Source organism: Podarcis bocagei (genome assembly GCF_964188305.1).
Source record: "Podarcis bocagei genome assembly, chromosome: 2".
Taxonomy (NCBI): domain Eukaryota; kingdom Metazoa; phylum Chordata; class Lepidosauria; order Squamata; family Lacertidae; genus Podarcis; species Podarcis bocagei.
Window position 1 is genome coordinate 55,333,521 of NC_138126.1, and position 18,799 is coordinate 55,352,319.

Sequence of the window (18,799 nt, forward strand, 5' to 3'; positions counted from 1 at the left end):
CTGGTAAGTCAAATACTTTGTAGTCTCTTAAGGATGTACTTAAAGTTACGAGGTAATAGTTGTGAACCCTATATTTTGTACTTTCCTTTTTCTCTTTTTAAAATTCATTCTATTTCATATGTCTTACTGGATTGTTATTTTTTAATAAAGGCATGACATTTTTTCAAAAAATACTGTTGCCATGTGCAGTGTGAATTGGTCAATACTAAGTGATGCAGCACCACAAAAGATGGGTTATGGGCACAGGCAAAGGAGCTGGTCAAAGCTAGAGGAAAGGACTTCAGTTCACTCCACACTTTGTAGCAAACTTCCTGTGAGTACATCTGACAAAACATGCTTTTGACTCTAATGTTTATATGCAAAATAGATTAGAAGCCCGTGGACCTTTCTGAAAATAATAATAATAATAATAATAATAATAATAATAATAAGAAGAAGAAGAAGAAGAAGAAGAAGTTTTATTTATATCCCGCCCTCCCCAGCCGCAGCCGGGCTCAGGGCGGCTAACAACAATAAAACAGTACAAAAGTACAGCACAAACAACACTCTAAAACCATTGATTATAAAATTAATTCAAATCAAGCCACTGGCAACCATTGGGCCAGAGCTCCGCGAAGATTGCCGAGGGAGGGAGTCAGGCTGTGCCCTGGCCAAAGGCCTGGTGGAACAGCTCTGTCTTGCAGGCCCTGCGGAAAGATGTCAAGTCCCGCAGGGCCCTAGTCTCTTGTGACAGAGTGTTCCACCAGATCGGAGCCACAGCCGAAAAAGCCCTGGCTCTAGTTGAGGCCAGCCTAACTTCTCTGTGGCCTGCGACCTTCAAGATGTTTTTATTTGAAGACCGTAAGTTTCTCTGTGGGGCATACCACATGATCTGTTCCTAATTGGTTTTTAAAAAATAAGGTGGCCTGAAGGCTGCCTGGCACTTTTTCCTTAATAAAACCCAATTTTAGCTGTTTGGAGCAGCTAGAAGGTGTGGTGCTTGCCATGTTTACTGAAAAACAGCCCTGGAAATGGCAGCACATTATGATATGCCACCACTTCCCCGAGTAACTGTACTAAATAAAATACGGCTGTTCCAATGCATCCAATGGAAGAGATTTAGGTAGGTAGGTCACTATTTCTATAATATCTCAATGTAAATGTATAATCTGGTATAGCTAAAATGAACTTTGATATTAACTCTGAAGTACATCTATTGAAGTTTCCCCTATCGGATATCTTTTTGTTTTTGCAATTCAGAGCTTTAGAAAGCAATAAAAGAAAGGAAACTGAATATGTATTACATTGGAATGTTAATATATTATAAGTAATCTCTAAGAATACAAAACATCTGTTAAATGCTGAGCAACCTCTTGTTCAGAAATGGTATTGCTTCTCAAGTACTTCAGTGCAGTGTCAGAAACAGAATTTATTTAGAAAAACATAATAAAGCTTTTTCCCCATGGGGGAGGGGCAAAATGAATAATAAATGTCACATTTTCAGTGCATGTTTTTACTGATAACTTTATTTAGATAATCTTCTATAAGAACTCTGTTACATTTTAAAGTATATTGTACATTTATTTGTAAATGCTTAGATATATAGCTAACTAAACATTACATAGTTACAATCTAGCTGCTTATATAATTCAGTCTATGTGTGTTGCTGACAAGCATCAGGTTTGCATAATTACTTGTCTGTTACAAAGTTATGTACAAAGAGGAAATGCTGGGTTAGTTCACATGTACAGTGGATGCTGGTCACATGACCCGGAAGCTGTATGCTGGCTCCCTCAGCCAATAAAGCGAGATGAGCGCCGCAACCCCAGAGTCGTCCTTGACTGGACCTAAAGGTCAGGGGTCCCTTTACCTTTACCTTACAGTGGATGCTCAGGTTGCGAATGTGATCCATGCGGGAGGCACGTTTGCAACCCGCAGCGCCGCGTCTGCGCACGCATGGGTTGTGATTCGGCGCTTATGCGCAAAGCGAGATTTAGTGTTTCTGCACATGTGCAAGCGCTGAAACCCAGAAGTAACCCATTCCAGTACTTCCAGGTTCGGCGCAGTGCGCCACCCAAAAACGCTCAACCTGAAGTGTCTGTAACCCGAGGTATGACTAATGCTGAACCATTGTGAAAGTCTATGGTTTAGCACTTCGTGGATGAGCCACCAGCAAACCCCAGAAAAGCCTCTTCCATTTGCAACAGATCCTGGTTCAAAACAAAAAAATGTTAATTGCTAAACAAGCAAATGTGAAACCATGGGTTATGAAGCTGCCTTGCTTAACTGCTGTTTGTTTTTAAACCAGGATTCCTGGTTTGCACATTAAACTAAATTGAGATTATTGAAACTGAAAGGAAACTGACAGAACTCCTTCCTCTTGGCTGGAGATGGGAGCAAGGGTAGCTTGCAAGCCCAAGGGCCCTCTGAGACTTGGTTACATAGTGTTAAACCATGGGAACCAGCCAGCAGAGTAAAAGAATTACCAGATGCTTCATAAAAAGACAACTCTGCTCTTATAATTGATCTGTATTGTCACTGAATTGAATGTAAACTAGTTCTGGTTTTGTATATGTATGTTCACATTAAACATTTGAATGTTGGTGAACACTGGTGCAGATTACATCCTAGATCCAGTTTAAATGCACTAAGCACCCTATAGAAAACTTACACTAGAAGCACATTTCTAATAGCCTTCTTTTTCAACTGACTATTGTTGCAGTATGTTTTTCTGAGCATATATTTGAATAATAAAGTGTTTATAAAGCAGCAAAATTTGTAATTGTGGACTTTTAATTATTTGATTGTAGCTGGTTCTCGTAATGGAATCCTAACATTTTCTTAAAGTCCCGTCCAGGTCGTTTTACATCAGTGATGACTTTTACACTGGCTTCCCTAGGATTGTGACCATGCTTTTAACTTGTACTATATATCACAAACCTAGGAAAAATAATATTCCCATTTGAGAATGTCATTATTGCATAATGCAGACAGTAAGTTCAATGATATCTGTAGCTAGAAATATATCACACAAGCAAAGTGTTTGTATATATAGCTGAAAGTTTCTAATTGGGTAGGTAAGATATTTAGAATCTTTTTCTGTTCCAACATTGTCTGGTTTGAAAATATGGGAAGTACTTTTTCATTGTAGGTTGAAATTTGATAAATAAATGCCGAAAAATATGCAGACCTGCTTCACAAGTCTCACAAATATTTTGCATTTTCAAAATGATTTTGTTTGCTTTTTAAATGGGTATTTTCTCTATTTATAAGAAAATAAATTGTCATAATACTACTATACCTTATAACCTCTTAATATACATAAGGGTCAAAGTAATCATCATCCCTTTCCCTTTGATTATGATCATGATCTTGTTCTTCGTGATCTTCTGCTTCTTCATACTCTTCTGGTGTTAAATATCTTTGGAACACTGGCGTTCTCAGCTGTGTTTGCTGGTTGGCACCAATTTTTTGTTCACCATAATAAATACTGCGTATATGTGGAAAGCAGAAGAAGGCATATGTACTTATTGGAGTGGTGAGCTTGTTGTGTTCCACTCGTAAGTAGGTTAAGTGATTGAGGTTCAGTGGATCAATAGTAGGACACATTAAGGTAACATTGATTACTGTAAAAAGATAAAGCAATGTGTTAAAAAGGTGGAACTATTAATTCTAAAATGCTGATTTGCTGTCATAGAAGCAAAAATGGTACTCAGTATAATCCAACCAAAGAATACTTTAAAAGGAGCTGATTTTTTCCCTTCTGTAGTCATTTATAAGATACTTTTACTGCTAAGAGTGGATTCTGATACATTGATACATTATACAAGTCCCATTGATGTCAGTGATGTTTACCTCTGAGTAGAAATGTATAGAACTATATGATTAGTTATGCCAGCCTACCGGTAGTTAAGATGAAACCACTTCTTCAGCTTAACAATATAAAGCTACAATTACATATCCTCTTTCCTGGGAGTAAGCCCCATTAAACTTGGCGGGACTTAATTTCTCAGTAGATATGTATAGAATCACACTGTAACTGCTTTGTTTGTTTTTTAAGAAGTATAACATGATTCTGTGAGGCTTTTAATCTTATATCGTGCAGGAACCTTTGCTTTCAAGCTTTTGTGACTCCCCGCCCCCACCTGTAATTTAACTAAGAACTAACATTGTATAACTGGAGTTCGTAGTAATGAAAGAGATTGCACCATGGATGTAAGAGTGCTGTTATGAGACAGAATGCAATTCATTTAACAGTGCTAGACCATGGTTGGTTGGTTGTAACTTAGAGGTCAAAATGTACTTTAGATTTTCAACTATGACTGGTGCAAACTATGGTTTTGCATAGAGTCTGAATTGAATCAATTTGGGAATATGGGAATAATGGGTATCTGTGCTAAGCAGGTAACAAAGCTTGAAAAATAATAGGGTATATGGACTGCTGCTTCCCCCTCCCTTTCATTTTTCACACAATAGCATTTACCACCAGGGTTGGCTAAGTGGAGTCTTACCTTGCAATCATGACAACTCACATGGCATGTTGCTTTCTTCATTACAACCCATGCAGAAATAACTTTGAACAGATGCCATAAAGGATGTGAGGTTTGCAACTTGCTATGTGGGTGATGATAAAGTAATAATTTTGTCTTTTCCTCTGTGTCTTTGCTGCAGTACAGTATTGTCTCAAATGCATATTCAAACTTTCACATAAAATAAGATAAAATCTAATCTTTCTCACATATTCTGACAATAAGGTGCTATCTTTAACTCTAGTTGTTAGACAATATTAGACAATCCAATAATAATTAAAATTCTCAATGTATACTAAAAAAGCAGCTTTAAAAATAGCTTAGACAGCTGCTAGATACAGTCTGATCACAGATGTAGTATCCACAACTGGTGGATCCCTGCAGGTACCAATAGAGTCATTACCCCTGTCAATGTTGCAGAATGACATGGAGACATTGCAAGAAATGGGAAGTCTGTGCAATCCTCCTATGTCCTCACCTGATCCTTCATCTACATGCCATTCAAGTTATTTCTACTTGAGCCTGAACAAATACATTATTTTAAAACAACAGAAAGAACATTGGTGAAATTCTTCTGGGGGAACCTCAGCAATACCAGCAAAAAATACCTTTTTCTTACTACTAATCTTTTTTACCTTGATGCAAGGCAACTCATACATGAAAAAATGTCCTATTTGGTACATACAGACCTAAACCTCAACACGTGCACCTTTAACAACTCTGTAATCCACTGCAATGGCTGCAATTCTGGCTGAATATGATTTTAGGCCCATCAGAAGATGAGCTCCAGCTAGTGTATTGGATGAAGTATTTTATTGAAGACCCCTGCTTATATAGGACTAAAACTAGGTTTAGGAGAACTAAGCTATATGCTTGGTCTGATAGGGTTAGATAACATAGTGATTACTAGCAAGCCTATCTCTTGCAAACAATCAGATTTCTTTACTAATATTACTTCTGTCTTGTCATGATTTTTATTTACTTTTGTAAAGAAGAAGCAACTAGTAAGAGCAAATAATAATAATAATGTGACTTCAACTTTACCCACTCAAACTTTAGCTTTAATCAGCTCAACCACAATTCAACCAAAGACAGAAACCAGAGCTGCTGGAAAGACTGTGGTTTTCAGTTCATACTTTATTTTTTAAACCATTAAGTTTTCCAGTTTCTCATTTGTTTCCTTCTACCCATCTACCTTAGTCTTACACAACAGTCTCAGAGACCATGAGAAACTTGTATTGGTCTACATATATCCATTTATTTATTTTGTTTACTTCAAATAGGAAATTTCTTCTTCTTCTTTGGCAATAACTCATAGCTGAGTAAGATTGTTTTCCATGAACATGGTCTTAACTGTGAGTCCGTAAGTGACTGTGGAGGCCAATTCTGGACCACACGTTCTTCCACAGTGGGGACATAGGTTTCTGGGCAGGAGTTGATCATAGTGAGGGTTTGCCAAACATGCCTTCCTCTTAGCACTTAAAAAATAAATGTTACATTTTTTCATATTACATTGCCTTGCTCTAACTTCCTGGAAAAATATTTTAGAAGAATAGGGTAGATATTCCACCATTTATGCTCTAACTTCTCTGTCACCATGCATAGCTAACAGTATGAAGAATGGTTAAAAACTAATATTAACTTTACAGAGACTAGATCATTGAAAACAAAGGATAACATTACAGAAATAACTCCTTAAAATAGTAATTCAACCAACCTTCCATGTCATTGTCTTCTATGTACAAATGCTGCAGGGTTCTTGGAATGTAGAATACTTGCTTCAGTTTATTGTGCCCAAGATTGAGTTCCACAAGATTAGAAAGGTTAAAAGCATTATAAGGAACTTCATGCAGATTGTTGTGTGTCATTCTTATAGCAGTAAGCTTTGGAAGTTTCTGGAAATAATTATCTGGAATGAGAGAAATTGAGTTATTTTCAAGGGAAAGATGCATAAGTGAAAATGGTAGATCTAGAGGCATTGATTGAAGTCTGTTGCTGCAGAGGTTGATCTGCATTAGGTTTTTCATCTTTGAAAAATGTGTTTGTTTCAGTTGAGAATCTTCCAGGTGGTTATTGCAGAGGTCAAGCATAGTCATGTTTACTAAACCTTCTAGGTCTTTGCTGGGCAACCTGGAAATCTGATTGAAACCCAGGAGCAATCGTTCTAAGCTTCTAGGTAGAGGGGATGGAATTTCTTCCAGCAGATTGTGTTCTAAATGGAGTTGTACTAGATTTGAAAGTTTGCCAAAGACACCTGTGTCAATCATGTGAGACTTAATTTTGTTGTGGCTGAGGTTAATTTCTTTCAGGGCAGTAGCATTAACAAAGGATTCCACAGGCACAGCTTCAATGTCGTTATTCTGTAGATAGAGTTGCTGGATGTGACTGGGAATTCTCGGTATAGTCTGAAGTTTACGATTATCACAGTACATTGTTAGTGGGAAAGTTGGTGGGCAAAAGCATTCTTTGGCACACTGAGCAGGCGTGCTGGGATAAGGAATGGCATATTCTATGCTAGGAATATGATGAAAAATGGATGGATATTCATTATCCATTTCATTATCATAGTCATCCTCATAGTCATATTGGCAGAACACTGGGACTCCAAAGAGGAGAGTGATAGTTAACAGTTGACTCAGGATTCCCATATTCAAGTTCTGATCTGATATCCTGTGGAAACAAAACAAAACAAAATAAAATGTATTAATAAGACTATTGTGAAATTGGCAAAATTATGTTGTCATTTTTTAATGTTGTTTTGTCTGAGAATTAACCATTGTACGGTTTTGAGACTAAAACATACTCTAGGCTTGGGGCTAAAATACTGTGTATGGTTTGAATCAGAACATTTCTTGGTAAATTATTATATAATAGTTGAAATGTTTTCCAGCTACTTTTAGCTAAATATGAAAGAGATCTGCTACCTCTTAACTAGCAACTATTTTCAAGTCTTCCAGATAATTCAGAGCACAACTGCAAACCTAAGAACTGTTGATGATAATACATGAACTCTTCATAGCAAAAATAAATGAATCAAAATGTACTCAAAAGTGTATTAATTTGACATTTTAATTGCCTGTTCTTGCGGATCACCCCATTGCTTGTGTTGGCCACTTTCTTTCAGGTACCTTGCCACTGCAGTATGAGGAGAGGATTTGTTAACATAAAATGTTTGTTATTTCCCTTCCTAAACATTTTTGCTGGCACAATAAGTATTTGGTTGCTGGTATCCTGACATATACATTAAATACATTTCTTTAGTATGTAAGTGTATGAGACTAGAGGTTTGTAAGTCATGTTTTGTGTTGAGGAAGTTCATAGATAAGGATATATTCTGATTTTTACCTTTCAAAATTCAATAGCATGCTGCACATCTATTTAAACTGTAAAACATATACTGTACAACTACTGAGCAGATGAAAGAGTAAGCTAAATAATAGGGGAGGAATGCATTACTACAAGCTATATTTTGTGGTGTCCAGTGGAAAGGAAGGGAAGTTGTGGCAAAAGATCCTTTAAGGAAGCTTTGTGACTTGCTGGCAGTATAAACACAGTTGATGTAACCCAGCTATATGACAGGTCTTCTGAAAAGATGCCATATAAAAATTATTTACTGCCTCAGAAATTTAATGTAGTTTGGTTCTAAGAGAAATATACAGGCATAACTGTCAAATGGCATTTATTTCCACATGTTTCTCAACAGCTCAAGCACTAAAGTGATGGCAAGGAAAGGAATATTCATAGTTTAGCTTCTGTGGTGGAAGGGAAAGTTGTGGGTTTGGATTAAAATTTCACTCCAGCTATAGAGACAGAAGTAATAGGTTGAGGATTAGAAGACGATTTGGAAGAGATCCCAGGTACTAGGGAAGCTTAGGTCAGAGAGTTCAGAGGCAGTGCTGGGAAGCAGAGGGTCAGAATATATACTAAAGTTTCTTGCTGCTCACCCACTGCTTAATCTGAGAGAGGCATCTGTGGTAAGAGTGGATAAAGGAAACAGAGGTCCAGGGAAATACCATATTTTTCACCCCATGGGGCGCACCGGCCCATAGGGCGCACCTAGTTTTTTTGGGGGGGAAATAAAAGCCCCCAGAACAGGCTGCTATCCGCAAGCCTAGGGTGCCCGGCGGGAAGTCGCACCGGTCTCCCCAGGCTTGCGCAGAGCTGCCCGAAGCCCGGGGCGCGCTGTTCAGCACGCCCCAGGTTTCAGGATGCAAGCAGCTCTCTGCAACCCTGGGGAGACCAGCGCAAAGTTGCGCTGGTCTCCCAAGGGTTGCGGAGAGCTTCCTGAAGCCTGGAGAGCGAGAGGGGTCGGTGCGCTTCCCCCGACCCCAGCCCCCAGAACAGGCTGCTATCCGCAAGCCTAGGGTGCCCGCCGGGAAGTCGTGCCGGTCTCCCCATAGCTATAATTATACATAGCTATAAAATGTAATTATGAACATGCACAATTGTTAGAATACTCAGAGTGAAGAGAAAACTGGCTAATGAAACTATGGAAATGTGGGGGAAATTAACAGAATGCTTAAGTTAGAAAAGTTGTGTGTTATTGATGGCTGAATGTCAGGGTGATTAAAGGAAGTAGATGAGATTAAGTAGTGGATGAAAAGGAGGAAGTGGTTGAAGAAGGGCCTCAGGTGATGATCCAAGGATCTGGGTTGGTTCAGATGGGGAGAGATGGTCCTTGATGTAGTGTGGTCCTGAGCCATTTAAGGCTTTCTAGGTCAAAACCAGCACTTTGAATTGGGCACGGAAACTAATTGGTAGCCAGTGCAGTCAGGTCAGGATTGGTGTAATATGCTCAAACTATCTTGCCCCAGTGAGAAACCTGACTGCCAAATTCTGCACCAGCTGAAGTTTCTGAACTGTCTTCAGAGGCAACCCTATGTATAATGCATTGCTATAATCTAACATAAAGGTTACTTTAACTAGAGCATAGACAACATGAGTTAGGATATCCCTATCCAGATAGCAATGCATCTAGGCCACCAGCCAAAGCTAATGGAAAGCACCTCTGTGTCCTCTATAAGAGGTCCAGAAGGTGGCAACATGAGAACAGGTTTTTTCTACAGTGGAATTCCCATTTGTGGAATGTTCTCCCCAGAATGGCTTGCTTGGCCCCTTCATTAAAAACTTTAGGTGCCAAGTGAAAGTGTTTCTCTTTAACCAGGTGTTCAGCTGATCAATATTCTATGGCTTTATAAAACTGGGTTGGGCGGTTATTGGTTTGTTTTTGTTTTATTGTGTACTTTGTTTTCTCATTTTGTATTTGTATGAGCCACCCTGGGATCTTCAGATGAAGGGTGGTTTACAAATAATATCAGTAGTATCAAAACCTGCCAGGAAATCAACGATAAGCGATAGGCCATAGTCCTCCTGTTTCTCTCCTGATAAAGATGATTACTAGTGTAACAAAGGCTGCCTCAGTGCCATACTCAGGCCTGAAGCTAGAATGAAATAATAGAATCATAGAACCATAGTTGTAAGGGACCTAAGGGTCATCTAGTCCAGCCCCCTTCCATGCAGGAATCTCAGCTAAAGAATCCATGACTGATGGCTTAAAAACCTCCAAGGAAGGAGAGTCCACCACCTCTAATGGGAGTCTGTTCCACTGCCAAACAGCTCTTACTGTCAGAAAGTTTTTCCAAATGTTTAGTCAGAATCTCCTTTTATGTAACTTGAAGCCATTGACTCGAGTCCTACCCTCCAGAGCAGGAAAAAACAAGCATGCTCCATCTTCCATGTGACAACCCTTAAGATATTTGAAGATGGCTATCATATCTCTTCTCAGTTTCCTCTTTTCCAGACTAAACATGCCCAGTTCCTTCAAGTGTTCCTCATAAGGCTTAGTTTCCAGAAGAAGAAGAAGAAGAAGAAGAGTTTGGATTTGATATCCCGCCTTTCACTCCCTTTAAGGAGTCTCAAAGCGGCTAACATTCTCCTTTCCCTTCCTCCCCCACAACAAACACTCTGTGAGGTGAGTGGGGCTGAGAGACTTCAAGGAAGTGTGACTGGCCCAAGGTCACCCAGCAGCTGCATGTGGAGGAACGGAGACGCGAACCCGGTTCCCCAGATTACGTGACTACCGCTCTTAACCACTACACCACACTGGCTCTTGATCTGACCCTTGATCATCTTGGTTGCCCTCCTCTGCACACATTTCATCTTGTCAACATCCTTATTAAATTGTGGTACCCAGAACTGGACACAGTATTCTAGGAGTGGTCTGACCAAGGTAGAATAGAGTGGTGCTATTACTTCCCTTGATCTGGACCCTATACGTCTGTTGATGCATCCTAGAATAGCATTAGCTTTTTTTGCTGCTGCATCACACTGTTGACTCATGTTAAGGTTGTGGTCCACCAAGACCCCTAGATCGTTTTCACATGTACTGCTAGTAAGGCAGGTGTTCCCCATCCTATATTTGTGCATCTGGTTCTTCCTGCCTAAGTTCCGTAATCTGTTAAGGTCATTTGGAATTCTGATTCTGTCTTCTGTGGCATTAGCTACCCTTCCCAGTTTGGTGTCATTGACAAATTTGATGAGCATCCCCTCAGTTCCTTCATCCAAGTCATTTATAAAGACATTGAACAACAATGGGCCCGGGACAGAACCCTGCGGCACCCCACTTGTCTCTTTTTTCCAGGATGGTGACAAATCATTAATGAGTACTCTTTGGGTTCGGTCAGTCAAGGAGCTACAAATCCACCTGACAGTTACCTTGTTTAACCCACATTTCACCAAAATAAACTGCTTCCTCCAAGCACGTCTGAAGCTGACTGTACATGACCATCTCAGTCCTCTTGCCCATGAACAGGACATTTACATGAGATGCAGAGAAGTGTTTGGATCATAACCAAGGGAAATCTTACCCTATCAATAATATTACCTGAAGCTTTAACATTTAGTATATGATTCATGTTTTTAGTTTGCATCAGTTGATGTACCAGTAATCTGGTCTTTTTATCACTGACTTCCCACAATGTTGGTCAGCAAAATTCTAAGAGAAATCATTTCTTCAAGATATGGAAAGAGTTAAATGTGGTTTTTAGTTTTCTTAAGTATCTCCAGAGATCAAGAGTAGGTCTCACACAGAACATTAGGGCAGCAGTCCTAAACCTGCTGGGTGTAAATCCATTTGATTCAACTTTTGAGTAGTCACGTATAGGATTATGTTGTAAATCTATTCTCTTATGGTTTTCTTCTTTCTATAGCTGGGCCTGTCCCATAAAGTCTGATGTACAGCCACTGCTGAATTGATGTCCCTGACACTAGAAATTTCATGCCTTGCTACTTGTAAATAGAGCAAAAAAGTATCTAATACTCAGTTTCCAGTTAATTCAAAAGGAGACATTACACAAAAATAAAATGGACCAAGAAACAGGAATATGATCTGATATTGCAATAGGACCAGTATTATGAAATATGTTTAGCTATTCTAATTCAGAATATATTTAAAGTCAAGCTGAGAAGTGTTTATGAGTTAAAAATATAAAACTATAAAACTACAATACTGTGCAGTTAGTTGTTTTCACTGGCAAATATCACAAAGCATGCTTTTTGTCTAAATATCAATAATGCATGCAAAACTACTAGTAGTTCCCTCTCAACATTAAAAGATATTAAATCAATTTAAAGACAATATTGGGACCATAGCTATATTTATTTTACTGTATTCTATCTTCAAAGTAAATGTCTACTGTACAAGCTCAAATGCTAAAAATGAAAAAATATTTCCTAATTCAGCTGTTGTGACTTGAGAAAATTGATATCCTAATCTAAATAATCTGTATTATTATTTCTTTATAAAGAAGCTCTCTAGACTTCTGTAGCATTTACTAGGGCTCTGATCTTACAACTTTCTGTGATACCATTCTGTGTATCTGAAGAAGTGTGCATGCACACGAAAGCTCATACCAATAACTAACTTAGTTGGTCTTTAAGGTGCTACTGGAAGGAATTTTTTTATTGTGACACCATTATTAGTGAAATCCTTACAAGCATATTAAACAACATTTTCATAATATAGTCACACAACACTCTGCTTTCCGTTCTTCATACAAATCCAATATACCACAGCTCCCGAGGGACACTTCTTTAAGGCTGTATTCTCTTTTCTCCTTAGCAACTTTCCCCTTTGTCTTTTCCACTTCACTTTAAACACCTTCCCTTCCAAAAATGAAGATAATGAGGTCAAAAGCTTACTTTTTGTGTGCAAAAAGAAGACGATACTTCTTTCTTCTTAAGCTTTGGTACTATAGTGGCCGTTCACCTACACTCTCCCTTGTTTCAAGTCCAGCTTCCTCATATCTCATCTTTTCCTTATCTAGATTTGGCTGTACAATATTAGCTTTTAAATGTTGACAAATATTTCCCAGTTCTCATGCTTCCTAATTTGCTATTCAATTCTTCTGATGTTGAATTCATTTTTGTTAATGAACTGATTCTATTAGCGTGTGAAAAATAACTGAAAGTTGTGTCACGTTGATTGAATAGGTCAAAAGTATTATTTACTTCAATCAACTTACTCTTACTCCTAAATAAAAGACTAATAACTTGATCCTCACATAAGTGGCAGTAATGAAGACAAGGGCATGCAGCATTGCAACTGAAACAGCGTCTGGAGTGCTAGTCTAGTGAAACATAGTCAGTGTGGTGTATTGGTTAAGAGTGTTGGACTATGACCTGGGAGACCAGGCTTTAAATCCCCATTCAGCCATGAAGCTCACTGGGTCACCTTGGGTTGGTCATTATCTCTCAGCCTAACTTATCTCACAGGTTCCAGTAGTAGATAGGTAGCCGTGTTGGTCTGCCATAGTCAAAATAAAAAAATTCCTTCCAGTAGCACCTTAAAGACCAACTAAGTTAGTTCTTGGTATGAGCTTTCGTGTGCATGCAGGTATCTGAAGAAGTGTGCATGCACACGAAAGCTCATACCAAGAACTAACTTAGTTGGTCTTTAAGGTGCTACTGGAAGGAATTTTTTTATTTTATCTCACAGGGTTGTTGTGAGGATAAAATGGGGAGGGGGAAAACATGTACATCACCTTGACTTCCTTGGAGGAAAAGGTTTTATATAACTGTAAAAAAAAATAATTAAAACAGCTCCACTCAGCATGCCTTTTCAACCCACCAAGATGTAATAAAATGCTGGCACACCATTTTGCCAGCACTGATAGAATGGAGTTGCTTTGATAGTTATAAGAGGCATCAACCTCACCACTACCCAAACTACCTTCTTGTTTCCCAAAAGCATTGATCCTCCCCCCTCCCATTTTTTTACATAGGCACAGCAAAACTGACATCACCATTTCTCCAGAGCAGGGGAAATATTTCAGCAAAGTAGACTGGCAAAAGATGGAATGTAGGGTGTGTTTTTTGGGGGGGTAGTGAAACATAAATTCATACTATTAACTGTTTATTGGGGATTATGCAATATTACATAATTTTCCAGTTGCCAGAGTTCTGTTTTCTGTTATATCTATGCAACGTGGTCAAGAACATTTTAAGAGATCACCAAATGTTAATTCCTGAATTTAGTGAATAATCAGAGTAATTTATTTATATTTATACATAAATATGTCTACGTATACATTTGGGCAAAAGGTTGTATGTATCACTGAGTATCACTGGATGCTTCCAAGGATAAAACTACATGACAAATATAATTAGATGAAAGGACACTAGATATACGCCAAATGTATATAATCAATGAGCATGATAATTGGTTAACAAGGTTGTATTATAATCTGAAGCACATTACCAGTAAGAAGATAGAAGTATTTAAAACAAATAATTTCCTACCTCTAAATTATTTTGTAGTTTTCAGCCAATGAATATGCAGCAAGCTTTAGAAAGTGTCAGATGGTGCTTCCCTTAAAATCCATAGTCACCATATAAGAAGTATCTAGTTCAGAATATGAGTACTTGATGAAATGTAATTTACTGCAAAAATCCTCCGGAGAAGCTTAAAATGCTGCTTGTTGCACAAAATAGTTTATTCAAATAAGAGTATACTTTTACCCTAGTGAAATTATGTGGCTTTAGCCTGCTTTCTCTAATGTTTGGTTTGAGGTGTGGCAGGAATTTCCTTCACATGAAGGGGTGGCTGAAGATTATTTTTAGCATGATCCATCCAACTCTGCTTGTTTTATTGTCAGTGCCAATTCTTGTGTCCATTCAGTTTGTTTACTGCCTGAAAGTCCAGTTAAGTATATTACCATTCTCTCCTTTTTAAGGACACTTACTGGTAAATTATATCAACATATTTACATTGCTAACTATTTGACATTCTTGTTATAAGCTAAATCTTACAGCTAGTGCAAGCATGAACATCACTTGATTCTTTCTGATTTGTGATTCCTGAATAGTCTATGACTCACATCTGGATTTATTGACTGCTCCATTGTAACACACTGTCATTATCTACCACCACATCAAGCTAAATGCATTTCAGCAATTCATTTCATTGGATTATAATCCTTGTTGAAATAAATTAGTCACAACTCACTTTTTATATTGATTTCAGTGGGACCTAAATGTAGCTAACATCTTCTGGATATACAAATGGTTCAAAGCATGTTTAACACTGTGATCCTATACATGTCATTACAGTGGTACCTCGGGTTACATACGCTTTAGGTTACAGACTCCACTAACCCAGAAATATTACCTCGGGTTAAGAACTTTGCTTCAGGATGAGAACAGAAATTGTGCAGCGGTGGTGCGGTGGCAGCAGGAGGCCCCATTAGCTAAAGTGGTCTGCAGGTTAAGAACAGTTTCAGGTTAAGAACAGACCTCCAGAATGAATTAAGTTCTTAACCCAAGGTACCACTGTACTACCCACCTTATAAAGTCTGTTTGAGTGCTGGTGACATTTTTTGCTTTTAACTGTCCTTCTTCTCCTTTATTGAAGAAGGTGGTTAACATCTGTTTGCAATTTAATTCTAAAGCACTCTTCCCCAATGATTACAACCCCTATCATCTTGGTATGGCAGTGGCCAGGAATGATGGAACTTAGTCAAACATTTGGGGACCCAAGTTTGAGAAATGATGCTTGAGAGTTTCCCAGATAATGTAGACTTCTCTATTTCTTACCACTTGTTAATCTTTCGGATTGGTCAGAGATTCTTTTGTTAGCTTGAGTGGACCATCTTTACTTGAAGGCAAAACACAAAAATACAACCCTATTGTTAAACATCTCAGCAGAATTCAGTACAATTGACATGGGGTTAATGGCACAACTCTTTATTGGAACCACCCTGTTAGGTAGAAATGGAACTACAGAGTACCAGTAAATGCTGCATACTCACAAGATTTCCAGAAATCTTCATGTGCTCTTCTAATCTTCCTAGTCTTCCTAGTCTATTTATGTCACAAATTAAAGCTGCAGTCATAGGCCCACTTACTTGGGAGTAAGATCCATTGCACTCATTGGGACTTTACTTCTAAGTAGACATGTATAGGATCACTCTGTTAAACATGCTTTGAACAATAACAGTGTATCCAGATGATGTTACTCACATTTAGGTCCCACTCCCTGCTGTCGCCTCCTCTGACAACAAACTTTTGTCTATCTAGCTGCTTATGTTTGCTCATACTAAGCAACCTGCCAGCACTGGAGAGAAAAAGACTGAAACTGATCCAGACAAACACAACAAGAGGCAGCTAATGATCTTTCTGGCATAGACTGTATTAATTACTGTTCAAGATGGAAAGAATGTAGCTTATCACAGCAGGCTCTTGGCAGTTTTAACTCTGGGTGGACAGTCCAACATGACCAGGACTGAATAGCCTGCTAGTCACCTGAAAGAGCTCCTCTGGATGACACTGAGCAGATGGAACAACTTATTACAGTGGAAGAAAAACATGGTATACAAATGAAATAAATAAATAACATTACGACAAACCAGATCAAAATATAATAAAAATCAGTAAAAGTAACAACACCAAATAAAGTTTTATTTTGAAAAAGGTTGTTTGAAACTCTATGTTTGGGCTATTTTTGAAAGCTCACTAAAAAGTAGACAGATGGTCCTTTCTGGGAAGCATATTCCAAAGTGGAACTTGCCTGGAAAAGTTGACCAGAAGAAATAAGTGAAATATTATTATTAACACTATTATAATTTATTACTGACCCTTCACCCTAACATTAAATTACCATTCATCATTCCATTTGTCATTACCCTGTGAATACCTGGATTCTTGTCTCTCAAACCCTCCCTGTGACACAATCAATTAGGCTGGTTCATACCTGGAGCCTAATGGATCCAACTGGCTTACACAATTCTACAAGGGAAATTCTATTATGAAAATGTTTTCACAGCAACCCCTAAATTCCATACCCTCCTGTACAAAAGTATGTATAACTGAAATAGTTTCATATTATTGGTGTCTTTATTCCTGCATCCATTTCCCTCCCCTTTCTATGTAATCTTCTCTGTTTTATGTATGGATTGCAAATCTCTTGAGACAGGAACACAGCCATCCATTTTAAAAAGTTGTGCATATAGTTTGAGCTATATAAAATAAGGATTATTCATGTTAATGGTTATCCTGTGGATAGTATAAATGAATTATGAAATACAAGGCTAACCTCAGGAATAGACATGGTAGTTCCTACACATGCATATCTACATTGCCATCAGGACATCACTAAAGAGTGCAGATGGTGAAAACCCCATGTTCTATATGGGCAAACAAAACACAGAGCCTATTTGAAGACCTAAAACACTGTTTTTCTTCCAATGAGCTCAAGGTGGTATACATGGTTCTTCTCATTTCACCCTCACAGCAACCTTGTGAGGTAGGTTAGTCTAAGAGATGGTGACTAGCTCAAGGTCAAGGTAGGTTAGGCTAAGAGATGGTGACTAGCTCAAGGTCAAGGTAGGTTAGGCTAAGAGATGGTGACTAGCTCAAGGTCAAGGTAGGTTAGGCTAAGAGATGGTGACTAGCTCAAGGTCACTTAGTGAGTAATGCATGGTTTAAGTTGGTTTGATAACCTATTTGAATTATAAAACAGCAATTTTTAAAATGCATCAATAAAACAATTGAATCGTCTGCTGGGATTGCCCCGTGACTGATATTTGCCACTGAAGCCTAATGCTGTACTGAGTATTCAGTGACACGGTCTGGGGCTGGACCAACTCTGCTTTCCTAGCTTCATATAGCCAACAAATACCAGGTCAGCCATTTCATTCACAATCAAATAATGTAAGAAGGTTCCTGTCTTGCATTTATGTGCCACAGATGTTTAACAGTAGATTAAGATATGCAGTAGTTGAATTTTTGAATTTAAAGACAGAATGTGTTGGAGCAACATCTTTCCTGCCCGGCAGATGGATGGGACTCATAACATTTCATTTTAAAAATCACTTTCACAATTTCCATATCTTGTGCTGTACTAGGTAGACCTGTGCCCTGGTCCAGCAGGGTTCGCCTTACATTTTTATCAATACAAGTTTTATTATGTTGCCTGAATTATTTTTGGACAATTCAATAGTATGCTTTAAGACAGAAATATAGGATTGGATCCTAACACTCTGTGAGCAGATTTCCACTAACAGGGTGGTTCCTATTGGTGGAAAGGCAGTATGTGACCCTCCCCTACCCCAGCAGCCATGTGTGTCCTAAAAAAGAATCTGCTTCAGACGGCTGGAGCACTCCCTGAAGCATCCATCATAGGAGATGGCTCTGGGGGCTGCCAATGAAAACTGCTCTTCTGGCAGTAGGCACCTCCATTGTATCAAAAGTCTCTTCTGTCAACAGAAGGAAGACTTCCATTAATGGAAAGGCAATTCACATAGTAAACAAAACACTTGTAGTTAACATAAGAACATCATGTTTCAGATATCTCTATCTGATCTTATTAGTTCGAATGCTGGAATAAAAAAGTAAGAGCAAAAGTTTGAAAGTAGCAAATCTATGATATGCCAAGTAATACACACTTTTTTTTAACTGGCCATTTTTAGTAGGAGTTGGGGACAGTCTTCAAAGCAACAAATGACAAACTAGTGATATCAATTTCTCACAAAGTAGCCATAATTTATTTATTTTTTTATAAACTTCTACATCATAACAATAAATATATCAATATTTTGTAACAGTAAACCTCTTCTTGTGATCAAACAGTGCGTGCCCTACATAAATATCTCTCTGTGGGAAATGTTGGTGTCATCAATCATGTTTATATTTAAAAGAATTATTTGTTTATTTAACATTTCTATTCTGCCCATCATTACAAAATGGGTCATAACTATAAAATTCATCAAATATAAGATTATGAAGCAAATAATTCA

General features: G+C 38.2%; 2 protein-coding genes across 11 annotated transcripts in view; one reads left to right on the forward strand and one right to left on the reverse strand.

Moving 5' to 3' along the window:
• Positions 1-18,799, forward strand: part of CENPP (centromere protein P) — a 165,201-nt gene that overhangs the window by 31,356 nt on the left and 115,046 nt on the right. The window lies entirely within an intron of this gene.
• On the reverse strand, positions 1,171-16,352 carry OMD (osteomodulin). Of its 8 annotated transcripts, XM_081176948.1 has the most exons (4): positions 15,911-16,048; positions 6,226-7,178; positions 3,281-3,605; positions 1,171-2,919 (listed from the first exon to the last, which is right to left on the reverse strand). In XM_081176948.1, the coding sequence occupies exons 1-3, from the start codon at positions 15,934-15,936 to the stop codon at positions 3,292-3,294; spliced, it is 1,293 nt and encodes a 430-aa protein (XP_081033074.1). In that variant the 5' UTR covers positions 15,937-16,048; the 3' UTR covers positions 1,171-2,919; positions 3,281-3,291. The 8 variants fall into 8 exon arrangements, with proteins under 8 accessions (XP_081033074.1, XP_081033075.1, XP_081033073.1 ...); XM_081176949.1 differs by having other exon boundaries at positions 1,171-3,605; positions 16,026-16,352; XM_081176947.1 differs by having other exon boundaries at positions 1,171-3,605.